At 35.5% G+C, this 27502-nt stretch overlaps 1 protein-coding gene across 1 annotated transcript in view; it reads left to right on the forward strand.

Annotated features, from left to right (window-relative positions):
* CDH18 (cadherin 18) overlaps nucleotides 1–27502 on the forward strand; it is a 382285-nt gene that overhangs the window by 305425 nt on the left and 49358 nt on the right. The window contains exons 8-9 of the mRNA XM_027869003.1: nucleotides 819–940; nucleotides 13114–13231. Coding sequence (XP_027724804.1) covers nucleotides 819–940; nucleotides 13114–13231 — 240 coding nt within the window. The remainder of the gene's footprint in view (nucleotides 1–818; nucleotides 941–13113; nucleotides 13232–27502) is intronic.

The following is a 27502-nucleotide window of genomic DNA, read 5'->3' on the forward strand; positions in this document are numbered from 1 at the left end:
ACCCGTGTTTTCCTTATCTAAAATCCAGAATCATTTGACATTTCATGCTTTCTTTCTATAAATGCCATGCTTAGAGATCATGAAAAGGCCCAGGACCACATGGTCAAGATGTGTCAAAGGCATTACTTGAACACAGGTCTTCTTGACTCTTATGTCTGCTATCTATCTGTTATTCCATTCTACTTTGCTGAGACGAGACAGGGTGGGGAAGATGGGAAAAAAAGGTTAGGAATGGGGAAGAATAATCATACTTGACCTAATTATCTCATAAGAGTGTTCTAAGGGAAGCACTTTATGAACTAGAGATATAAAAGGAGCTATTATTATAAGTCACTTTAAAAAAAATTGAGGCCTATTCCCTTTGTTTTCTTAGTATATATTTAGCGTTGCCTTTTAAAATCATGAAATACTTTTTAAAACTAAGGACAATGATTTGTTTGTGTTTTTTTTAATTATTTAAACATCACACTGCTTTTCTTAGATTAGTAATCAAATCAATCTTTCATCTTTTTCTTAGACTATGACAGCAGACAATGAATTCTGACAATTTTCTCTCAGTTCAGTTCCTTAATAACATGTAATTTCTTGATATGACAAAACATCATTTTAGCATTCCTTTTATGCCTTAGCATTCATTTTTCTTTTTTTCCTTGTGTTAATGAGTCTTAGCAAAGAGTGGCTCCTTAAAGTTGTCTTTTACCAGTATTGTGCTTTAGCACCTGGAGCAGGTGACAAGCTCCAGTGTTAATATCTGTTTCAATAAAGACAATAAGATGTGTATAATAAAACCACTAAATCCCTCTTTGTGTGTCTTTCAGACAATCCTAGCCTGCTGAGCCATGTAGCAGTTGGCATTCAAGTTCTGGATGTCAATGACAACCCACCAGAGCTTGCCAAGGAGTATGATATTGTTGTGTGTGAAAATTCTAAGCCTGGCCAGGTAAGTCATTAGTTTTATACTTGTTACATTTCTCTTTTACTGAGAAAGGCAAAACGAGCAGCTTTATTTTTGTAAAAGATATTTTTTTACATGTCAAAGATTCTATAAATGTGGCTCATGCTCTAGGTAGAGGTTGAGGTCTTTCCAACTCTAAGATTATGAAATATAATAAAAATGACTTAATACATGAAGAGATGCAGTATAATTTCAACACTTAGGGAAAAAAGTTATTTAAAACCTTATCCTTTCTATGCACTCATTAGACTATTCTTTCTTAGAATCAAAAATGACACGAACTTATCAATTCAATGAAACATTCATTTAATACTTACTACAAGCATAACAGCATCTGATATCATTGGGAGATAGGAAGGTAATAAATTTGAATTAACAGAAGAAGAACATTGAATTGTAAGTTTCAAAATGCAAATTTGTAAGCCTTACCCAGATTCACCTGGACCTTGGGGTCTTCTGTAGAGTAAGAAAGAAAGCAAAGATCTAGTTAAACAGATGATAAAAGTTAAACAGCTAATAATAGATGAAATTTGACCCCAGTGCCAACTGGGACCTAGGTGTTAATATTTCTTTGAAACTTACTTCAAATAGCATTTTCTCTCAATGTTGGTATGTGAATGCTTGTAATCAATGTTTAATTAGTGCTTATATTTTAATTTTAATAAGCACATTTTTCTACTTAATAATGACATGTCCCTCAAGCAAATTCATAATACTCATTTACCAAGTCATAGATTAGCCATGATTTGCATTAATGCAAGGAGTTCTGAACAGTAGGAGTACCCCCACACTGGAAAATTTACAGATCTTTCATGCATTCATAAGTAAAAAAACATGGATAGTAATCTTTATAATCTGTTTTGGGTTTTACTATTTCATGGAAGGTCCTAATAAATGTTTATCAATTGATATATTGATTAATTATTCAAATATTGCATTTCATATTCTTTGTTGGATTCCTTATACGGAGATTAGAGTAATTAATTATTCTACTGCCACTTTCTGTTGCCTTTTTTATTTGTATTATTAACCCATTCATAGACCTTATGAAGTAATAAGAAACTGGTAAGAGCTGTTTCACTCTTAAGTGAGATACGATTCCAGTTCGGTGATTTTGGAAATAAACTTTACGAATCACAGGTTTTGAAGATGTGATGTTTCCATTGTTTACACTCAAAATTGCAGGTCTGATTCTCAAGATTTTTCTTTATACCTACTACTTTTGAGTCAATACAGTGAGAGTGCAGTGTTTTAGCTAGTGTAAAAGTGAGAAAGAGGCCTTAGAAGTCAATTTTTTGGAGCTCATTTGTGTTGCAGAGCTATGTGCAGTTCAATGAAGAATCGATTGCTTTCAGAGTCCCCAGTGCCTTCCTTTTATGAATATCTTGTATCTAAATGTAAATATATGTGGCTTTGGCAAGGAGATGGAGATTTTTGGAAGCAAGGATTTTTAAACTGCAGATAGTAGAGCTCATGCTAATTTAGGTATCAATATGAAGAGCCGCAAAATATTCCTCACAGTTTATGTATTTTTTCATTCAGAAAACAAATTTAAACTTCATTGAAGTAAAAGAAATATTAATAAGAAACTCATTCACATATGAAATGTGAAGTCATTTTCCAAGGCAGAACCTTGTTCAAAAGCCCTAAGACCTACCTTTGCTGGAAACTTTGTAAAAAGGACATTGTATTTTCTATCCTCATGTGCTCTTTCATCTTCTTCCTTCCCTCAGAACCAAATTTACAGCAAAGTAAAAAAAAAAATTAGAGGGATGGAAAGGAGGTAGTAGATTCTGTTCCTCCCCCATAACCTCATCCCATTTTCACTCCCAAAAGTCAGGAGTTTGAGGAGACTCATTAAATCTGATTGCTAGGGAGGATATCAAATTTAGCCTGTGTCTATGCCACCTATCAAGCTTGGGTTAATGACTAGAAACAGGGAGCAGATACTATTAGCAAAGTCACTAATTGGAGGTCCTGTTTATAAGGTGAAAGATAATTTATTAGCTGAGATAAGAACCTGTGCCTTCAGAGAGAAAAAAAAAAAGATTATACTGGAAAAATGTTGACTAAGAGACAGCCTTTGCTAGAAAATGGAAGGGTTTTGCCATTCATAAGACTTTCAAAATTCAGTGACAGTCATAATAAACTTAGGAGAACAGTTTGAAACACTGGATCATCTCAATTGTCAAGAGGTATAAAGATGATCTTAGTCAATGAATTAAATTGATCAATTAGGTATTAGTCCAAGTTCTCAGAGAAAACATTTATTTGGCACAAATTTCTTTGACTGACTTTCCCCACCAATAATAAAGGGAACTTCCAGTAAGTAAAGTCTGTTTATCAATGAAGATAGGAAGCAATAGCTTCCCAAAGAAGCTATTGTGTGGTCTTAGGGTTTGCCTGGGAGCACTGAGAGGGTAAGTCACATAGCCTGAATATGTCAGAGCCAGGACTTGGACCCATTTTTTGACTCTGAGGCCAGCTTTCTATTCATTAGGTGACACAGCCTCTTTTTGACTGACTTCCAGGACCAATTTACTTGTGCCTTTATGCATTTTAATGGGGTACAGATCAGTCCAATTAGTTAGTCAAACTAAATTTGAGATTATATTGATTTGGCAATTCTTTTGATCACATATACACAGATTGAATCCTGTAGTAATAATAACAGCTGATATTTATGCAGTGCCTTACATTTATTATGTAATTTGAAATAGGTTCCAAAGTTGGTTTTTGTTTTTGTTATGTTTTTGGTGGGAGGGAGGGGGCAGTGGGAGGACAAGGTAGGGATTTGGACCTGTGATTTCATTGCCATAGGAAATTCCCTGAAAGTAAACTCCCTCTGCTGGTGCAGATTGACAAGGGTTCTAAACCTTGTAGTTTTAGAGAGTTGCTTGGGGCACTGAGAGGTTATGTAATTGCCTGTGCACCGATAATAGTCAGTTAATAAGGTATAATTATCCCCATTTTAAAGATGCAGAATCTCAGACACAGAGATTAAGTGATTTTACAGTCAATAAGCTCATGATAACAGCTAATAAATGTCAGAGTTAGGCTCTGAAGCCAGGACTACTTAAGCGCTTTAAAAAACCACACCAGAATAAATTTGGCTTAGTATTTTGTCCTTCCACATATCTTGTTCATACTTTATTCACTCTGTATCTTTACCACAAGAGTATATGATTCATTAATGCCCAGAAATAGACTAAATCCCTTAGCCTGGCATTTGAGGTCCTTCACAATCTAGTCTCCACATATTTACCAATGATTCTTGCCTACATTACTCCAAATAAAGCATTTGTTCCATGCAAATATTTTTCTTTAACTTCCTGCCACCAGAAAATATTATGTGTATTCTCACCTTTGTTCCTTTATTCAGGCCAGCATTGCCTAGAATGTCCTCCCCATCCTTTCCATCTTTCTAAATTCTAATCATCCCTCAATGGCCAATTCAAGTCCCATCTCCACCATGAAAATTGATGGGTTAAATAAATTATGATAAAACAACAACGACTCTGATATCTCAAGCACAGGAATATTTTAGACACCAAATGTGCCTCTAGAGCTTAACTTATATGAGATGAAAATCAGATCCTCATAAAGCAAACAATTGCAATAAATGTTTTTGCTTCTTTCTTTATGTGAACTGGTGACAGAAACCTAAAGACAAGCTAAAGAAACGGAAGGGTTCACTGCAGCTGGATTTAACTGAAAGTTAAGATTGTAGCTCTTTTCAAAAGAGTGTCAGCAAAAATTAAAGGTCTATTTGAAATCTTCATAGATATTTCCTTCTTCACTATTTTTCTGAGAAGATACATTTACTTGACTTCTCTTTTTATCATTTTATCCATTTAACAAATCCATTCATTTAACAAATATTTTGTCACCTATTCTGTGCACTAGCAGAACAATCATATATAATATCAGACTAAGATATTGGACAGATTGTAACATAAAAGGTACTTTACAAAAATATAAAATACTTTAATTTTTGAATTTTATGACAATTCTCATGTGTATTTTAGGGCATGAGAAGTGGTTCAGGAGTAACTTTTTTTTTAACTTTACCATATTGTAGATTAGGATCATAGAATTTAGACCAGGAAAAGAATTTAGTTACCATCTAGTCTAACTAGCTCATTGTACAAATAAGGAAACAATGCATAAAACTTTTTTTTTAATGTATGTCTTACTTCTCCCCCTAGCTTATAATCCCTTTGAGTACAGGAAATCTATTTCACATTTCTGAGTATCTCCCTCACTACCTGCCATAGTACCTTGTACTCAATAGTATTAATTAATTAATTACTCTGTCTAGTATGTGTAGTCTTAAAAACCTTAACCAACACATTAGCCTCCCATCAAAGCAGATCCAAACTTTGGAAAGGAGTGATCATGACCTTTGTTAAAATTGCCTGAAAACAAAGTCTAGGCATGTTGTACAAACATAAACAAGTAATTTTGCGTTCTTGGGACCTTAGTTTTCTCATCTATAAAATAAGAAGATTGGACTGGATATTATGTAAAGTGTTTTCTGTATCTAAATTCTTAGCATCTTCTAAATAGTAGAGTATATGGGATTAAATGGAGGAACAATGTAGCTTGATTTGTTATCCAGTCTGGGGATGAAATAGAGAAGAATGACTGATGGGGTTAGGGGTAGGGGAAAACATGAAACCCAAGTTGGAATGAACCTCAGAGGCCATCAAGACCAACTGTTTTTTGTATGTGAACTTCTGTGAAGGGAAAGCTTTTTTTTTTTTCCAGGGCAGTTCATTCCAGTTAGTAAGATTTTCTTTTCCTCAAGGATAAATCTGTTTATTTGCAACTTTCACACACTGATCCTAATTCCACCCTTTGGGACCAAGCAGAAGATGTCTAATCCCACTTCTATAGCATGGTTCAAATACTTGAAGATTGCCATCATGACTCCTGTCTTCATATCTAATCATCAAACTAAGCTTCTGTAGTTCCTTCAAATGATGGTCACATGACATCAGCTCAAGGCCCTTCACCATGTTTGTTGTGTTTTCCAGCTTATCAATCTCCTATCTAAAATGTAGGCCTCACAACAATTAATGTAGCCTGATCACAGACCAAGACTATCTGCTTCCTAGTCCTAGACATTATGACTTTCCTAATACAGTCTAACTCCATTAGCTTTTTTGATACCCAAATAATACTGTAGTGCTCCTAATCCACTAAAACCCACATATCCTTTTTAGAATTCCTATGATCTAGCCATCCTTCCCCTTCTTCTACTTCTGAAGTCCTATACTTAAGTGTAAGGCTTTACAGTAATAACTGTTAAATTTAATGTTATTATGTTCAGCTTAATGGTCTCCATTGCAAAATAATAAAAAATAAATTCAACAGGAGGCTATGTGACCATTTATTGTGAATGTGGTATAAAATTTCTGCTACAGCATAAGCTTGATGGATAGCACTGAGCCCAGTTCCTTTCTGCTCAGATTCTTTTATTTTGTGAAAATTTTGCCAGTAATTGAGAAGATTATATAAATATAATTCAAACTTTTCTCTAAAGTCAATAATGAAAAATGCAAGAATTTCAGTAATGTGGAACAAATAGGATTTGAAATTAATGAAATCTCATTCTTAAGGGGGAAAAATCCAAAAAGAATGCAAATCTTAAGTTCTACTTTTGTATCAAAAAAGCTTTAAAGTTCAATGACCCATGAGCTAGAGGAGAGCTGACCTTCTATATGAACCTGGAAGACAGAAAGAAAGCACCATAATAGAATATCCACTTAAAAACCTCTTAAAGAAAGGAGGGAAGTTGAGGTTTCCTCTTTGTCTAATCAATACCGATTCCAGAAAACCATAAAGAATGAATGAGGAAATGATAAAAACGTTTAAGGTCAAGTACCCAGTTCTCCCATGACTTCATTGGACCTTCAATAATGAATCAACCTTATAAGCTTGAGCTTTCCAAAATGCTGACTAAAAGATACAGATTATCCAGCAATAATTTTCAGGTAAAAAGCTTCTTTGAATGGTAATGACCAGTATTTTAATATCCAAGTCATAAGGAATATATATTACTCAGTCATGTCTGACTTTTTAGGATCCTGTAGACCATACCACACCAATACTGTCCATGGGGTTTTCTTAGCAAAGATACTGGAGTGGTTTTCCATTTCCTTTTCAGCATATTAAAGCAAACAGAAGTTAAGTGACTTGCCCAGCATCACATAGCTACAAAGTGTCTGAGATTGGATTTGAACTCAGGTTTTCCTGACTCTAGGCCCAGTGCTGTATGCCCTGAGCCATCAAGCTGCTACTAAGGAAGGTATATGAACAGTCATTGTTGAGACATATATTTTCTTGATTGACTTGTCTCACAGCTCCTTAGCATTTGACTGATACTTTTCACATCAATGAAAAGCACAAATTATATTATTCAATAATCAGCAATTAGTCTGTTAAATAATTTTAAGCTTTAGTGAGCCTACCAAATACTTTGGATGAATCTAGTTATTTACATGTTGTCTTCTTCCTTACATAGTTTTTACTCTCACCTTTCAAATCAACCAAAATGTATTTATTGTCATCTGCTATATAACAGGCATTGTGCTAGTTTCTAGATGAACAAGGACAAAAAAGAAATAATCCTTGCCCCCAAGAAGCTTACATGGATTAGGAGAGACAACATGTATGTATATAAATATATACAAAATTAAATATGTAATTTGTGAGAAGGTGGCATTATCAGCTAGAAAGATAAGCAAAGAGCTCATATATGAGATATCATTTGAGTTGACCTTTAAAGTCATCTAAGAATCATAGGAGATAAAGATGAAGTATGTTCAAGGTACAAAAAATGGCATATAGATGAAAAAATTGAATTTCGTATCCTAGGAATTAATACATAGAGAAGTAGATACAGTTTTGTTGTTGTTCATCCTTTGTTCTTAAAGAAGACCAATGACATCAGGAGGTGATGTCTTGACCCACGAGTGAATTTGGATTTAAGTGAGGCAGGACTGTGCAAAGTCATCAACCCCATTGTCCAGAGTAATTGGACTTTAGTGGCAAGATATAGGTCAAGACTGGTGATGACCTCAGATTCAGTGGGAGACCCTAGCCTTTTTAATCTAAAGTCTGTTTGTCTGAGGCAACACCCATTCAGTGATTAAAAGCTAGGTAAGTATTGGGGCAAAAAATGACCTAGTTTGACTTCCCAAAATAATTCATCTGGGTGGGAAAGACAGAGATTCTTGTCAGAACAGAAACAATTGCTATTTACACTCACTTTGAGCCATTAAAACTCAAACAAATAGCAAGTGAGACTTGGGTTGGGACCTATTATTAGCCAATCAGTGAGAGCCAGAGTGATTTGGGTTTAAAGGCATAGTCAAGTAACTCCATTTGAATCCTAATAGGCTTTATCAAAACCTGGTTTACCAGAGCTATATTTCAAGTAATCAGGAATGAAAACCACATGAGACAAAAGAGTTCATTGTCCTAGCTTAAAAAAAAAGATTAAATAAATAGGAAAGAGGAAGAAATCTAGCCCCCAGGATATCTTATGAAGTATAAAAGAAGACATTAACACCTGGGAGGATAAGATATAATAAAGATGATACCTGAGTTGAAGAGAGAAGAGGTTTCTAAGACACAGAAGTAATGAGGGACCTCAATCTAGGCATGTAGTATAGTTTGTGAAAATGCTTAGAAGAGGAAGAGGGAATGCAGAATTCAGGGACTAGCTAGTAGGCCAATTTGGCTGGGATATACAGTGCTTGAAAGGAAGTAATATATTTCAAGAAATGTTTGTAAAGATGAGTTGGAAAGTACAATCTTAAATGCCAGGTTAAAGTTTTTATATTTTTCTTAGAAGCAAGAGGGAGCTACTCGAGAATTTTTAGCAAAAGACTGAGATGTCAAGATCACTGCCTCAGGAAGAATAAGTTAACAGCTGTATTGGATGAGGGGAGACTGGAAGCAAGAAGGTTAGCAAACTGTTTTAACAGTCTAATCGAGGAGTGGAGAGAGTGTGAAGTAAGGTGGTGTTCACATTAAGCAGTGACAGACATGGCTAGAATTGACAAGAGGTAGAAAAACACATGAAGAAAGACTCAGAAATTGCAAACCTGTGTGACTAGTTTAGAAGTAGCTTTGAGAGGAGTTTAGAGAAACAAGAGTTCTATTTTAAACATGTTGTGTTAGAACTGCTGGTGATTTATTCACGTAATAGAAGGCAATGCTAACACAGGACAAGAAATCATGAAGGAAGATTAGTTACCATCTCTGCCTCTAATATCTCTCCTCTCTCTACCACACAGCTGTCAATATGATATTCCTAAAATCCCATTCTGACTATATCACTCCATTACTCCAAAATCCCTAGTGATTCTTTAGCATATCAAGAGTAAAATTTAAAATCCTCAGACAGGCATTTAAAATTTCCACAGTTCCACAGTATTTCCCTTGCCTACTTTTCTAATTTTATTTATATTACTTTCTAGTATTATGTATATATTATTTTACACATTCTCCACTCAAGGTAAACTAGAGTGCTAGCTATTCCCTATCTATGCCATTCTAACTTGCCCCATGTCTCATCAAAGTTGTCTTTCCTTACCTCTATTTTGTAAAATCCCTCACTTCTATCAAAGCACAGCTCAGATGCTATCTCCTAAACCTAAATGAAGTTTTTCTTTATCCTACTCAGTTGTCAATGTTCTCTCCCCCTGTCTTTCTCCCCTTTCCCCTTTTCTCTTCCTTCCCACTTCTATCCTTCCATAAGCTTCTCCTAGTTTTCCTCCCTCCTTCCCCTTTCTCTCCCCATTTTCCCCCTCCTAGCCAGCAATAATGACTTAAAAGGAATAATCAGAGTAGGAGAAATGAGATGATGGTGTAATAAAGGACAAGAGAAGTAAGTGTACAGGATGAGGGTTGGTCTTTAGTATCCAAAGCAGCAGAAAGGGTAAGGAGGTTGAGGACAGGGAAGAGGTCATTGGATTTTGCAGTTAAGAGACTTAACAATCATCTCCAGCTCCTATTCCCTCTCCTCCAACTCTAGCTCTGGTAACAGTAATAAGATACCAGTACTTGAACAGACATGCCAATCCATTGCTCTATGACATTATTCACCATACCTATGACTTCTCTGGTCAAAATTCCCGTCCCTGGCTATCATTACACTACATGGTTTTTTTCCCCCTCTATTAGAAAGTAATTTCGTTGAAGACAACTGTCTTATTTTGTTTTGTTTTATTTTACCTCTTTGCATATCCTGGACTTAGCACAGCACCTGAAATATAGTAACCACTTAATAAATAAAATTTTCATTTAACCAAAGCCAGGAGAGATACAAGCTGCTACCCTGAGACGACTTCAAGGTGAAAATGTGGTTGTTGTTCTTGTTTATTTGTTTTATATTGTTTTTGGATTGAGGAGATATTTGCAGGATAAAAAATTAAAATGTCCATATAATTTTCTGTATGAAGGTAGAGGAGTCATGAAGACATAGTTTTGACAATCATATGTGATAAAAAAAAAATTAACTGTTAGGCTTTGGTCTGTTAGGAAGTTTTGGTCTGTTAGTTCAAAGGCAAATCCTTTGTTTCTGAATGTTTGTGACATTTAAGAGGCTTTAAAGGCAGTAAGGAAATTGAAAAAGATGACTATGTGGCAAGGAATGGACACAGTCCTGATCAATCAGGCCACATTAGAAAAACTTTCCCCTCCCCCCATGAAGAATGAGTAAACTTGCCACTGAAGGAGACAGCACAGTTTAACGAGAAGATCAGTAGATTATAATCTGAACTGAGTTCTTGTGTGGTTCTGTTCTCTCTTTACTATTTATGACTTTGAACAAATCCCCTATACTTTGTGGGTCTCTCTTTTTTGTTTCAAAAAGGAAGAATATGGATTTACTCATCAACTGTTGTTTCCAAATAAGTGTGCATATATAGCATGGTGTTATATAAAAGCACACTACGAGGATAAATACGAGAAACCTGCCTTAGAAAATTTCTAGTTGTGTTGCCATTACCAAGTCTTCTGATTTCTCTGAGCCTCAGTTTCCTCATTTTTAAAATGAGTATAATAGTATCTGTAGGAAGTAGAGGAAGGAATGAAAAGGTTTAAAAAGAAAAAGACCATCCTTTCCAATTTTTAAAGTTTAGAAAAGAAGAAATGAAAGTTAAAACTGGATATTTGAGAAAACCCAATGCATTCATATCTACAGGGCTCTTTGAAGATTAATTGAATTTAATATTTGATTTCTCAAACAATATTCATTAAGCGCATTTTATTTGCAATACATTGTGGCAGATCCTAGGGATGCAAAGCAAACATAGAACCATTTGTAGTATCCTGAGTTTATGTTCTACTGGGGAATAGAACATATATACAAAAAAGGAACTACAATGTAATTTGAAGAGAAACAGAATTAAAAACTGGAGGAAGGTTAGGGTAAGTTTCACAAAGGAGGAGGCATATGTTCTAAGCCTTGAAGGAAGGCAAGGATTCTGAGAGGCAGTGAAGTGTGAGTACCTTCCAGGCACGACATGGAGATGGGAAACAGCTATAGTCCAGTTTGGCTGGAATATAGTGGAACAATGAGAAGTAAGGTCAAAAAGACAGATTTGAGCCAGGCTCTGGAGGACCTTAAACCAGTGTGAAGGATTTGCATTTTATACTAGAGACGATAGGAAGTCACTGAAAGCTACAGAGCAAGAGAGTGACATTAGCAGACAGACACAAGAGTTAGGGCAATTATTTTGTCATTTCTTTGGAAGATGGATTAGGTAAGGAGAGGACTGTGAACCTGAAGACCATTTAGAAGGGCATTATAATTGTCCAGCTGAGAGGTAATAAATGCCTGAACTAAAGCAGAACCCGAGTCAGTGGAGAGAAGAAGATGCGAAAGGTGTTATGAAGCATGTATTATCACATTTACTCATATCACACTGTCCCCTCTGCTTCATTTTCCTCATATTTTTTGCTTTAAATAAGAAGGGGTTGGAGAAGAAGTGAATTATGTAAGCTAGTTTTATGTGCTGACAGCAGTGGGCCTGGATTCCTATTGCTCACGACTATTGACATCTGCAGCAGCTTAGGAACTGTGTGCAGAAACACTATTACTGGCAGCTGGAATAGCTTTCTAAAGGCTTCCTTAGAATCAGGAAAGCTAGGAATAACTAGATGAGGACTTAAACTCAAAAGAAGGCTATCCCTGTTTGTTTGTTCATTTGTTTACTTAACCATCAACCATCCTATACTTTTTCCATATTCCATTTCAGATGCTTTCTGTAGGTACAGTTTTTTAAGCAATAGCTGAAGGTCACTTGCTTGAAATTGGGGCATATAGTGCCAAATTAGGTACAGAAAGGGTTTTTGCTGTTTTTTTAAAGGTGGGATGCTATGGAATTATTTGGTCACTTGCTCTTTTTTCCCTCTTCCATGGCAATCTGGTATTCAATTCTGTTTATGTATTTCCACCTAGTTCTGGTCCAGATTGTCTGTCAGTTCTGAATTTTAACAAATCTTCTGTCTTAGCAATGAGAGAGTAAAAGGATTGCAAAAAGAAGCAGCACTGGAAATAGTGCTGGACTAGGAGTCAGGAGACCTGCCTCTTTCTTTCTGACTGTGCCACTAACTAGCTGTGTGACTTTGGGCAACTTAACCTGGCCTGCCTGGGATTCAAATTAGATGACCTCTGTGTTCCCTACTAGTGAATTTTACAACTCAATTCTGTTTGCACTTATTGACTGAAACCAGCTCTTATTGCTTAGAGTACTCTACATCAACACTGGAACATTTATACTTGTTTGAGCCATATTTCATGTCTCCCCAAACAGGTGTTTATACAGAATTTTACATCTAAAAGGCCCCAAGGTACATCCTGTGATAAAGAAATCTTAGAATAAACATGGTTGAGTCATGGCAGAAAATAGCAAAGCATAGATGATTATAACTTCTTCCATAATGCTATTCCTAAAATATTTCATGCTGGGAAAAAAACAAAGCAATGTGTACTGTTGAATGAGGTAAATTTGAAGACTTCCAAATAGAAAAAAGGGGTTCATTTAAGAATTCTTTTGTTTTGAATTAGTTTTTTTTTAATGCAATGGAAATTAAGTAATGCCTTGGCCAATTTCAATGCAGTATTTTTCCCCTTTCAGGTTATACATACAATCAGTGCCACTGATAAAGATGATTTTGCAAATGGACCAAGATTCCATTTCTTTCTGGATGAAGGTCTGGCTCTGAACCCCAACTTCACACTGAAGGACAATGAGGGTAAATGAAAGTGCTCTTCTAAGTATTCCTGAAGTCTCTTTTGCTGTGATTTTCTATGGGTGGCTAGAACAATTTTCCTCTCTTCTCGGAACAGCTTGTGAAGTCAGCCATCAGTTTGATGCTAAATGTGTTATAATCTCTGAATAGCTTGTATTTAAAATTGAACCATATGTAGAAATAGCTTTTATTGGATTTATTCTGAAGCCAGCAATGAAACAAGAAATTTATATGTCATTTGCTTTTGGGCAAAATTTTAGATGAATTCTAGCTGACAACCATGTTCACTATATAAGCACACATTTCAAGGTTTAGCATGGAGATTGTGCTGACTTAATATTAGCAATAGTTCCTCCAGAAGACTGGGAAATAAATTTTTTAAAAGGCATATTGTTTGGAAAATGATTGAATTGCCTGTCTCTTGGTCTCCTGTATATTGTAGGAAGTCAGAATGTTCTGTTTCAGCATCTATAGCAGATTTGTGATGATTCTAAGTTGGCTTCTCTGGGTGATCATGGCTTCATGGCTATTTAGCGACCATACTTTACCCAAAGATAACCGTCTAACACTTAGATACACGTATAATTCTGATGGCTTTCATCTCTCATCATGCTTAATTAAATGAATTGTGGTGTAGCGGTTGCCACATGCCCCTGGATCACATGGACTAAGCATGTGTGATTTGAAGAAAACACTCAATTCCTTCTCTCTTTCTTTTGACCCATTGAGTATACCTTTATCAGAAGAGGGAAATGGAGCCCTGGGTGATTAACTCTCTGCAGTAGCTTAATGAGAATTTTTCGGAAACAATTGACATTTGACATTCTTGTATACCTTGTCCCTGTACCTTCAGAAATCCTTAGCAGGGGCAGTGATAGCAAGGGTGCATATGGGTATTTCATGTGATAAAGAGAGCTCATAAGTATGTCCTCCCTTTCCTTCTAATCAGGTGTATAGTCAGTATAGTCAGCCCCAAATGGTTGACTATGAACCAAATAGTTCAGGTAGTAGGAAAAGTTCTAATATATCCTATGTCCAAATCTGTATGTATTAAATATACTGACTTTGATTTGGGAGTATTCATCACAAATATCCCTGCAATCATCTTAAAATTCCCATTCTCTTCTAAATCCCTTGTCTGTCCTTGGCATCAGTGATAAAAGGCCCCTAAAGATATCAGTTTCCTGTGCAAGCCTTTGTAATTTTTAGTGATGTTTTGTAGATTCTTTCTGGCAATATCATTTTTGCCTATAAGAATCAGCTGAAGTGATTAACAGTCATCTGGGTTGACAAGTTTTGAGGAGTTTTCTATTAGGTCCTGAATAAATTACCTAGGAAGGCAGTTCATTTCTATTGTATTATGAAGTTATGCATCCCTACCAAATATCGCCTAAACCGTCACGACTTGACTGCTAAAATTCCCATAATTTAAATTAGCCTTTTATTTAAGGTCTTGTCATTAGAAAATCCTTGTTCAAATGAATTTATTACCTATAAGGGGTAACACTTTAATATAATAATATCACATTCTATTATACCTTAATTAAAACCAATTAAAAACCAATTAAACCAATTAAAACCAATTAAAGCACCAATTAAAACATTAGCATAACTATTTAAGCAGATTACTTAGCTATCACCTAGCCTCATAGCAAAGACCTAAGGCAATGGTGCATTGAACAAAGAAGTTCTAACGGACTCTTTGGGAAAACAGATCAGGAATCTTGTGTAGTTTGTTTCATTGTCTATAAAGAACAAGCATTTCAAACTCAACATGTCCAAAACAGAACTCATTATCTTTATGCATGACTCACTAGGTTTACTCTAGGCTTGTTGCATCTTTCTTTCTTCCTTCCTTCATCCCTTCCTTCCTCTTCTCTTTCCTTCCTTTCTTCTTTCCTTCCTTCCTTTATCTACATTTCTTTCCTTCTTTCTTTTTCTTTTGTCCTTTCTTTTTCTTTCTGTCTTTCCTTCCTTTCTTCCTTCCTTCCTCCCTCCCTTTATCTTTCCTTCCTTCCTTTTCTTTCCTTTTTTCTTTCCTTTTTCCTTCCTTTCCTCTTTTCCTTACTTCCCTCTTTCCTTCCTTTTTCTCCTTTTAAAAATCAAATTAATATTTTTCAATTAACCAAAATCTATTTTCTCTTCTGTCATCCCTTAGCCAATGAAAAAGAAAGAAAAAACAAAAACTGTATTAAAATTTGTATAATTAATCAAAACTAATTCCTGCATTCATTATCCTTTTCAAAAATATATTTTCTAGTTGACACTCTGAATCCATCACCTCTCTCTCCAAAGGTAGGCAGCAAGTTCCACTATTTTATATGCAAAATCTCAACTTTCCCAAGGGCCATTAGCTCCCAGAACCTCAATTTATAAAGCCCATTGTTTTCAGTTAGCTTACTTTCAAAGATTTATGTTGGTAGTCTCATCTTCCCATCTTCTTTCAGACCCCATGAGACTCTAAAAATTGGGATATGCCCTACTAATGGTCCTTCAAGGAAAGAATTAGTATGCTTGGCTCAAATAATTACATGTTACAAATTTATTTCTATAGTTTCCATTTGATAAATGGTATACCTTGATAGAATACTACCATTTTGAAATTGCTAACAGATACTTCTACTTGCTTAAAACATCATCTCGTGTGTATATGCATGTGTGCATTTGTGCATATGCGTGTGTGTGCATGTGTGTTTTTCTTATACAATACCAGTTAGTTGCTCAACTTTTGCTTCTTTAGTTGCATAGTCTGTTTTGATTTAGGTGATTTAGCTACTAATTTACCCAAACAAGTTATGTTGAAACATTTCAAACTAGCTTCAGTTCTGCTTATTTACTAGTAGGTAAAATTACCTTCTATTAGAAAAAATATATTTGTTACCTTCCAAGAAGGGCAGAGAGATGAGAGATGATGTTTTTGCTTAATCTTAATTCTAGCTGCAAACCTCCAAAAAATCCACTAATATTTTTAACAATTTCAAAAATCTTTAAAACATAATTTGGCGTATTCATAGTAATTTGCAGTAAACATGTTACATTTCAGTTACAAATCGTAGCTTATAATTACTTTATAATGCCATACCTTTCAACATACCAGGGGAAAAAATTTCCTACTTTCTCATGTTTTGTATTTCTGCAGTCTCCAATCTGGCCAAAGTTGTAAAAGCAGGGATAAAGAAAGAATCTCCTAGTTATTTTGTTTGTTTGTTTTGTTTTTTGTTTTTGTTTTTGTTGTTGTTGGTGTGTGTGTGTGTTTGCTTGTTTTGTTTTGTCCCTTATCTCCAACTGAAAGTGTTATCAAAGAGTCAGTAAGAGTAAGTCCCTGGTTAGTATTACAAATAACTGGGAGAGCTGTTTTAGACATGAGACTTCATTAGTCTTCTCCACCCTTCTAAGGCTCCTTTATCAGTTTTCTTACAGATATTTTCATGAGTGACAAGGTGTTCTCTTTCAATGTTCTCCAAGATAAACAAGCCCTTGTGCACTAGAGAGAGAACTTCTGAAGTGGAAGCACCTGTAAACGCCCACCTCACTGCTTGTCAATTACAAGTTCCTCTAGCTAACCTTGGGTCGTCCTAGATAAATGAGTGTAGAACTAATAGCCATGCACATTAAGATATCTAGTATGCTACTGACCAATAACAGACCAAATATCTTAGGAGACTCAAGAAGAAAAGAAAGAAAAAGAGAAAAAGAAAAAGAAAGCTCTACCAAAGAACCTCCAGCATAATTTTAACCATCTTCAAAAAAAAAAAAAAATAGCTGATTACGAAGCCTTTGAGTGACCAAGTGAAGATTACTCATTTGGTTAATCAGGGTGACCTGGGTTAATTTTACTCTTCTAATTTCTGTAAACCCGAAGCTGGAGGCCTGAACTGTGTTCATCAGGGACACTTGCCAGATTCTTTTCATATCCGTATTGGTCAGGTCCTGCCCATGCTCAGTCTTAATATCACAGAGATTTACTTAGCTTCCTCGGTCTTAAAAAGCATTCCAATTTAACTCTTCCAACTTAACAAGGGAATCCCACTCCTGACACCACATTGTTGTTCACAAGAATAAACCCTCAAATATGAAAGAGTTAAAAAAAAATTAGTAGGTCATTTGCTAGAGGAGAGAGAATTAGAAAAAAATTGTGGTTCCCTCTCATCCAGACTCTGGAAAGTTTATATCATATACAGTTTAGATAACACACGGAAACTACATGAATGCAGCAAACAATTTTGCAGAAAGGACAACTTGAATGCAAAATAGATTGAGATGGATATGAGTAAATGTAAACACTCAATAGGCAAAGCCAAAATACAAAGGGACACAACACACAAGCTTGGATGGATCCAAATTAAAGCCTGGATTTGGAGACTCGAAAAAAGAATAATTTGGATGGGTCTAGGACCTCAGGGAACCCAAAATTTCTTGTAGCCATCTCTGGCATTCCTGGAGTGTTACTTCAGTCAGGGAAACCTGGGTTCAGTTAGATTTAGTGTTCAAAAAATATCTAGTAAGGTTTAAGTAGTAAAATAATCAATGTTTAAAAAAAAACAATAATAAGACACCTACATATCAGTGAGTCAAAGAGCATACAGAACTTAGTAATTTGGGGGGGGGCGTAGTTTCAAATTGCTTTCCAATGTTTATACCATTTTACAATTCAACCATCAGTGCATTAATGTACCATATAAATCATCAATATTTCTGAATATTACTAACAAAACCAAATAGGATAACAAAGATAAATTTAATTTAAAATAAGTACAGAATATATAAAATACTTGGAAGTCGACTTCCCAAGATATAAATAGGAACTATATGAACAACAACAAAACACTCTTTACACAAATAAAGACATACCAAAATGAGCAGATAACTATTAATTGCTCATAGATATGCCAAGGCAATATAATAAAATGACTAATAATAATGATAACAATTATGTTACTCGTACTATGTGCTAAGCTCTAAGCTATTTAAAAATATTATTTCATTCGCTCCTCCCAACATACCTGGTAGGTAAATGCTATTAATATCCCCATTTTACAGTTGAGGAAACTGAGGCAAACAAAGATTATATGACTTACCCAAGATCACAAAGCTAGTAAGTGTCTGAGGCCAGATTTGAACTTGGATCTTCCCAATTGCAGGTCAAGTGTTTTATTCAGTATACCACATAACTGCTTCTTAAGATGCAGAGCACTGATGAGAAAAGACACTACTTCCTGAAGAAACATTTTGTCTGCCTCCTCCTCATCCCTGTCATCTTCCTCCTCATGAAAACAAATACTTATTTATTGACTACTAGGTATAGAACAGAGGCAGTGTGGCAGAGTAGATATATAATTAATCAATGAATATATTAAGCACTGACTGAGTATCAGGCACTGTGCTAAGTGCTGAGGATGAAAAAATAACTGGCCTTACAGTCAAGAAGACCTGGCCTCAAGTCCAGTCTCCAATATATCTTGAATATGTGACACTGTTGACCTCTCGGTACCCACAAGCAACACTCCAAGACTATAGCTTTCAGAGCAAGATCTAGTCTACAATGGTAGATAATCTCCTCATTTGGGAGTATATTATACCAATGAAGCCACAGGTCTTGTTTAAAAGACTATACTGAAGCCAGTGATTCAAGAATTTACACAAACGCATATACACGCACATGTACATATGTATATATGTGTGTATGTATATGTCTGCATATATGTGTGTATGTAAACACACACTATATACACTTATATAAAGTATTCATATACACACATATACTTATGCACACATACATATACGCAAACACACATACATATATGCCTTCAATCTGGAGATACAAAGCCTGTAGGTTAAATCATCATCATCAACAACAACAATAACAACAATGGTAGCACAGGCTAAGTGCTACCTAAGTATAGGCAATGACTGAGCCAAGTGTCTAGGAGAAGAATTGATCACAGAGATTTTTGACAGTCTTGGAAGACTTCACAGAAAAAGTGAGAATTGAGCTGAACCTGAAAGAAAGAGGATGATTATTAAACAATTAACAAGTACACAGATATTTGTTGAGTGCTGACTAAAGTCAAAGCATTGTTTTGAGGATAAAGGAAAGGTAATAAATCATGTTGTTCTCTATAAGTTTACAATCTTGTTAGGGCAATGAGTTACATACGTATAAATAAAACTGAAGATACTAGAAAACATTTTATGGAATCACAAAACTTTAGAACAGTGAAAGGACAATTACAGAGCTAGAAGACAATATTTAACTCAAGTCATTCATTTTACAGGTGAGAAAATTGAAATGAGACGGACAGATTTTCTAAGGGAGAGACAGAGTATTTATTAAGTGTTCATTTATCAAGTGTTAGGCATTCAGGCAGTGTGCTAAGTTCTAGGGATACAAATACAAGCAGGCCAGGCGGTCCTTGCCTCTAAAGAGCTTATATTCTAAAAGGAGAAGATTGCTTATAAAGGGGAGATGGCAGAGGGGTGGCAGAAAGGGAAATGTATATAGCTTGATGTGTAAATGAAGGCCTGATTCCAGGAGAGATGAAGTGATACCTCACCTATCAGAGCCTTAAGTCCCAGGGCCAGGGTCCAAGGTTAAGTTGGGAGGGGTATGAAGATGATGACCAAAGTGTAGATGTTATGTTACGGAGATGACTAGGAGGAGCTAAAAGAAGAAATAGAACCCAGATATATGGCCTCATATTCTTATATTGTGTGAAATAAATGGTGTAGACAGTAAATTCTATATAAGTGTAGAGAATAGATATATCATTGCAAGTTGACTGGGCAAAGAAAGTTTCAGAAGAATGCAGGGTTTTGAGGGATTAGGCAGCATTTGAATTGATGAAACACAAAGTAAAGGGCACTTTAGGTGGGAGAGAGGGAAATAATACGAGCCAAGGCAGGGATTAAAAAAATGCATTTGTTATATTCAGGCAACAGTGAATGTATCAGTGTAGCTGAAGGTAAATTTGTATGGAGACATACTTGAAAACAAAGCTAGAAAGATAGGTTAAGCAGATTTTAATACATTGTATACTGGCCTGAGGAGTTTGAATTTGATCTGGTAGTTGTGTGAAGGTGTAACGGGATAGGAGGATGAAGCCTACTACATATTTTTGAACAAGAGAATAATGGAATAGAATCCATAATATACATTTCAAGGGTTTCTTTTTCTACTTAGGTATTTTAGAATTTGGCATGGGGAAAATAAAGAAATTATCAGTAGGACTAATGCAGGAAAATACTTTCTTTTGTTTTATAGTTCTGGTCCTACCAGACATTAAACATTATAATTTCATTCAAAATTTCAATATCTTTTTTTTTTAATCTCTATTGTTGTAAAAGGTTGTCTTTTAAATTAATTAATTAATTAATTTTACTGTTTCAAGAAACAGTACCACAATACCATTTGTGGGCAAATCCTTTTCTTTTTTTTTAATGAGAATTTTCTTCCAAGAATTTGATGAGAATATTCTTCCAACGCTTCTATTGCTATATCACTTTCTCCTTCAAGTAGTGATTTACAAATTTATTTTAATTTTTACATATTTTGTCATTCCATTATTTGTATTTTTTAAATCAAGTTATTTTCCTAAGTGATCATTCACATTTTACATGTTGATACACAGGCAGGCAGGTGAAGAGCAGAGTTTTATTTTTTGGTGACTTTCAGGGGAACAGTAGAAATGTTGCCTAATCTCCCAATTTAAAGTCATCCTCAGTCTACAAAGTTGAGTGTGTTTGGTCTTATGATCTTCAGTCTGTCTCTAAAGGGAGCAGGCTTTACATGATGAAAGGGGATTTGCAAGTTTAATTCCTATTTTTAATTCTAAATGTAAGGTGCCTGTGTAAATCTTACAGGCATCAGTGAGAGAACAGATTTTCTAATAAATATATGTTCACACATTTACTACTACTCATCTGTTTGTATTTTTAAATACACACTTTCATCTACTTTCTTACTTTAAAAAATGATTATTACACTTATGGTGAAACAGCATTCTACACATAAATTTGTCCAGTTTCTCTCTAGCATTTCTTCTTTTAGGAAGATAGTTTTTCCCTTTAATGCTTATGAAATACTCCCTTTTTCACAGAGAAATTCATAGGGAAAAGTTTCAAGGGGCAGCTAAGTGGCATATGGATAGAATGTTAGGCCTGGAGTCCAAAATACTTATCTTCCTGAGTTTGAATCTGGTCTCAGAAGCTTACTAGCTCTGTGACCCTATGCAAGTCACTTAATTCTGTTTGCCTCAGTTTTCTCATCTGTGCAATGAGCTGAAGAAGGAAATTGAAAGCCACTTCAATGTCTTTGCCAAGAAAACCCCCAAATAGAATCATTAAGAGTTGGTCATGGCTGAACAACTCAAGGAAATGTTTTTCTCACATATGTTTCCCATAAGATAGAACCAAATGCTGAGAAGATTGTAAAGGGGTAAGAGCATTGTGAAGCTTTGCTAACCCAATTTTACCTAGCCAAGAAATCTAGGAGTTTAAATTAGTCTACAGCCTAGACAAGACTAAGGTTCCCTGACTCCAGAGAGAACTAAAAATGGATAACAGGAAAAGTTGTGAACATAGGGAGCCAAGAAAGGACAAGGCCTGGCTCCACCTAAATTTATATTTAAGATCATGTTTAGTTGTGATTTTTATTAAAAAAAAACTTTCTATCTATCTTTCCTTCTGTTGTTTTAACACCTATATATATTTTACAGTTACTAGCAGTAAAAGCCCTTATAAATCAATCAGTAAGTATATATTAAGCACCAGGCACTGTTCTAGGTGATATAGGTACAATGACAAGAATGAACCAATCTCTGCCCTTAAGGAGGCAAATTCTATTAAAAGAAATAAGATGAATATAAATAACTATTTACTAGATATATGCAAGATAAATACAAGATAATTTTGGGGTGTGGGATCACTGGTAGCTGGGAGCCTGCATTAAAAAAGGCTTCGTATAGAAGATGTTACATGAACAAAGTTTTAGAAGAAATAGGTGTTTCTAACAGGCATAGATGAGTTGTGAGTATATTCTAGGCCTGGGAAATAGTCAGTGCAAAAGTGTAGAGATGGGATCTAGAGTGTTGTCTAGGGAAGAAAATTTAAAGGGTCATTGTGAGCTGATTTCAGACAACTGAATAGGAAATAAATTGAAAAAACTGTACTCTCAGTCACTGTTAAGGAGAAGCAGGTGAAAAAAATAAAGAGATGTGGCCATGATTACTAAGTGGAAGAACTACTATCCATCCTTTGTAATCCAATACAAATGTCACTTATTCCTTGGAGCCTTCCCTGATGTCCCCTTTCAGTGATGACCTTCTATACCTTATAGGTCACAGAGCAACATTTACTCATGTACTTAGACATTATTTCATCTTGTAATTATTCTCATATTATTACATATTAAATATTAAATTATTATTCTACATGAGGGCAGAGACTACATGTTATTTAAACTTTGTAAAACTTCTAACTCTAGCTTAATGGCCCGAACACAATTGTTTTTCAGAAATATACATGTGGGGGCAGCTAGGTGGCACAGTGAATAGAGCACTGGCCCTGAAGTTAGGAGGACCTGAGTTCAAATGCGGCCTCAGACCAAACACTTAACACTTACTAGCTGTGCGACCCTGGGCAAGTCACTTAACCCAATTGCCTAAAAAAAAAAAAAAAAAAAAAAGTAAAAAAATATACATGTGAAATAGAATTGCTACTATGGAGAAAGAATCCCCTCAGTCCCCTTACATAGACTCGTGAAGCCTTATCCTCCTGTACCACTGCCAAATAAAAGTTTCACCACTAAAAGTTCCTTTCTCTATTATATCATTTTTAAATCACCATTTTTCAAACTAGTACTCAAAAAATCTTAAAAATTTCATCCAAAATGTTTTATCATTTATGTAAAATAAAACAAACAAATGCATCATTGCATCCATTGTAAATTCCTATTTAAAATGCATTATATTTTTAAGCCTTTATTTTGTATTTGAAATGAAAATAGTGTACTTCAACAATATCCTTTATTTGACTGTTTGAATAGGTCATTTGAAGCCATTCTTTCCAATGACACACTCTTTTAGTCCCCAAATGTACAATTGTTGTAGTCACATATGTTGATTGTCGTGATTGTATGTGCTCATGTGTGTGTGTGCATGTGTATTTTTACAGAATTTTAGCTTTCAACATGTGCTTTAGATTTGTACTGAAGTTTATCTTTTCCTTCTTATATAAATTTGTGCAGTGCTTATAACTAATCATTTAAAGAGGCAGTATTGGGTTGTCAATGAGCAATGGAAGATGGAGGGTCTGGGTTAAAGTTCTGGGTCCAGCATTTATTGGCTCATTATCTGTGGCCAAGTCGTTGAATGTTTTTCATCCTCAATTTCATCATCTTTAAAATGAAAATAATAATGCTTGCATTACCTAACTTTAAAGATTGTTGGAGAGAAATTATTTTATAAACTGAGAAATGTTTAAAGGGTGTGCTCAAGGCTACAAAAAACTTAAAATGGCACTGAGATTTTGGGGATGCTCTGTATAAGTAAATGGCAATTGTTCTATGAAAACGTTGTACAGTTACAGAAGGGACAGGCACTTCAATGTGCTCTCAGATAGGGCACAGTATGTAAACTAAATTGGGAAGTTGTCAACCCTATTTTAAAAAAAATACTTCAGAGAAAATGATAGAAACCAGTACAATCTCCTTAATTTCTTTAGCTCTGTTGAATGGACAGAGGTAGACATTTCCCTTTGCCACCCTCTACTCTTTCCTTCATCTCCAAACATTCCCTTGTCACAAGCTTTGGCAATGACATATTTTTTTTTGATCTTCTATTATGAGCCAAGTCTTTGACCAGGACTGAGCTAAATATTCTTTAGGAAGGCTTCTTCTACAAAGATAAAACAGTAAGGTTTGTCTGATGGCATTGAATTTTTCTTATCCTCCCTCTTTTTTTGGTTGTAATGTAATAATCTTGTTACTTTTACCTGATGATTTTAAACTCTTTTGTAGGATTCCCTCCCCCTACACTTTTGTCTAAGATCTGATAACCCACACCTTCTCTCATTTTCCTATCCTCCTACTCACAATAACAACAAAAGGAAAGCTGACTCATACTCTTGAAGCAAAAAATAGAAGTAGGGAAAGAAAAGTAAGGATAGTGCTGATTTTTCTAGTTTACCCTGTTCTGTTTTGATTTATCCTTTTGAGAATTTTCTCAGGTGCCTTCTTGATCTCTTCTTTCTTTCTTTTATTCCATAGTTTTAAAATCTTAGAACTATAGAATGAACAGTTATGAAGAGATTTGAAGGCCTCTAAAGGCCTCATTTTGCATGGTCTCTTTTTAAAATTCATTCAGTACAGATATAGTTATTTATTCTATTTTTTTAAAGAAAAAAAAATCTCTGAGGGGAGGTTTTGCAACATCCCTCAGTGATTTATTCAAATATTTTGTAACTCTCACACAGAATTATAGATTTAAAGTTGGAAGGAGTCTTAGAGATCAATTAGTCCAACTGTCTATTTTGACAAATGGGAAAACTGACATTTCATAACCAAAACTTCTCTTCCTTTTATATGTCTATGTAGTGATACAACCTGGTTTCACTCTCCAGGAGTAAGACTGGCTATATCTATGTTTTAGGGTTCTAGGGAACCCTGTCCTTTGGACAGGGAGTATCTTTTCATAATGCTTTTGGATTGAACCTCCATTCATATGTGTCCTCTTTCCCATTATTAGACTCCAGTGAATAGTGTACCAATTCCAGTTAAACTATTTACATCATCAAATCAGCTTTATGATAGGATATTTATTGAGAAGATAGAACAAGAACAGAAGTACCAGTATTTACCCCAATACCTAGGAGAACACTCTTCCAAAAATTCCTTCAATAGCTGGGGAGAATAAGCTCAAACATATGCCTCCTTTCTATGTAGAATTTGTTCTACCAAGTTCACTTCCAAATGTGTCAATCTACTGGGTGGCTATGAATTGGGATTAGATGAGGTTTCAGCTACTGTTGGGTTAGATCACACAGGCACCCATTACATTGTTTTTTTATTGTCTGGCTTCTGTCTAATACCAGCAAAGTTCTCATCCTCAACTTCTGGGCACTCATTCACCTGACTTATGAAGGGTTACAACATTGTAGCTATTTCTAATGTTCGTCATCTAAAACAGAAAAGAACAAATACAAAAAGACAAAAGACAGAGGTCTACATTCATGGGCCAGATGTTGGCCTTGTGTGGAGAAGGTTCAAGGCCTCTCCTCTCACAGCATTGCCTCTCTCCTCAAGTGAAACCGGGGAAGTAAAGGCAGCCCCAGGACAAGGCCCTAGTAGACGAGTGCCTTTTGAATGTACTCCAGTTCTGGCTATATAGTCAAACAACAGTTTGTTTGGTTTTTTTTAATCACATTTTTAATAATCCAGAATCAGTAACAGAATGTCTGCATATACTCCTCAGGGAGGAGGCCACTTCCATTACACACCATCATGCCTTTACAGAAGCAGGCTCCACAGTCTCTTCCACATGGATGAATACATCAGCCCCTCCCCTCTTGTGTCTATAAAATAATACATGTTGAAAGAACAAAAGAAATACTAGTATTCTTTTTTGTCTCTGCCCTGTCATTCAATATTATAGATTGTTTCTACCTCACAATTCTATAGTTATCCACTGTGAACTTGCTCTAGAAAATCGGGGGTGGGGAACCTGTGGCCTTGAGGGCACATGTGACCTTCTAGGTCCTTGGGTGAGGCCTTTTGACTGAGTCCAAGTTTTATAGAACAAATCCTTTTATTAAGGTGATTTATTCTGTGAAATTTGGATTCAAAGGGCCACCCTTGAGGACCCAGAGGGCCACATGTAGCCTTGAAGGCATAGGTTCCCCACCCTAGAGTCTAGATGTCTTTCTTTCCTTTTTCTTTCCTTCCTAAGGTCACATAGCTAGAAAATGTCTGAAGCTGGATTTGAGCTCAGACCTTCCTGGTTCCATATCCAGAGATATAGTAGTACTATATCTTTCTTGCCCTAGGTTACATGATCCCTGGCTGTCTACTTTATTATGTCACCTCCAAAACTCATCCATATATTTGTATATCTATTACTATCTCTAAACCTTATCACATTTTGTTATGAGAATTACTCATACACTTGTCTTATCCCCTCCTCCAACTTTGGGAAGAGATAATATTCATCTTTATATCCAGAGCAGTGTTAGCATATTGTAAGAGATAATACACTACAGTTGAATATTTTCAGTGGATGAATGAATGAGTGAACCAGTCAATCAGACATGTGGGTTCTTCTTGGGACAAGTTTTAGGACATGAGAATGAAAATAAATAGGCTGTCACCCTCTTCTTCTAAAGTTTTAAATAGACTAGATAAGTTAATACAGCTTATTAAAAGTGATAACAAGTATTCATTTCTAGAATACACCAGCAGCATACCTCCTGAGATTTTTCATCCTTTGGCAGTTCATTTTAAAGGTGTTGAAGGTAAAGAAAAGTGCTGAAGAAACACCTTCATAGTATCTTTACAATGGAAACTTATTCCCTTAAGTAAGGCATCTTTATTGGTTACCTTAAAACTTCAAAGGTGATAAAGACATATTGGCTGATTATTAAAATCCTGCCATATTTTCACCATCATCCCCTGAAATTGGTACAAAATAGCAGAGTCTAGGTTAGTAGGAAAAGTTCTCTTCTATCCCTGGAGTAACTCTTGTAATAGCCCCTTCCTTTCCACTGCAATTGCCAACACACTAGGTCAAATCCTCATTACCTCTCACTGGGACAATCATAATGGCCTCTTATGAGGACTTCTTTCCTACAGTCCAGTCTGTTGCCCCTCTGATTTATTCTACACATCATGATCTTCCTAATGCATAGTTCTAATTATATCACCCCATTCTACTTTAATGGCTTTCTGTTTCCTAAAGAATGAAGTTCATAGTCTGGGATTTGAAGCTCTTCCTAATTTAGCTTCAGTATACTTTTCCACCCTTATCTTCTACCAGTCTCTTTTCTAAAAGCCATGTTGGATTACTTGCTATTCTATTCTCTCATTGCAATAACTAATTCTGATTCCTCCAGCCACACTTGAGTATTTTTTTTTAATCTCCTATGAACTCTTATAGCTCTTTGTCTGTACCTCTTATGTGGTGACAAAACATATTCAAGGGACAGCTAGGTGGCCCAGTGAATAGAGTATCCAGCCTGGAATCAGGAAGACTCATCTTCATGAGTTCAAATCTGGCCTCAGACACT

The sequence above is a fragment of the Vombatus ursinus genome, unplaced genomic scaffold, assembly GCF_900497805.2.
Source record: "Vombatus ursinus unplaced genomic scaffold, bare-nosed wombat genome assembly UNPS02014791.1, whole genome shotgun sequence".
Classification (NCBI taxonomy): domain Eukaryota; kingdom Metazoa; phylum Chordata; class Mammalia; order Diprotodontia; family Vombatidae; genus Vombatus; species Vombatus ursinus.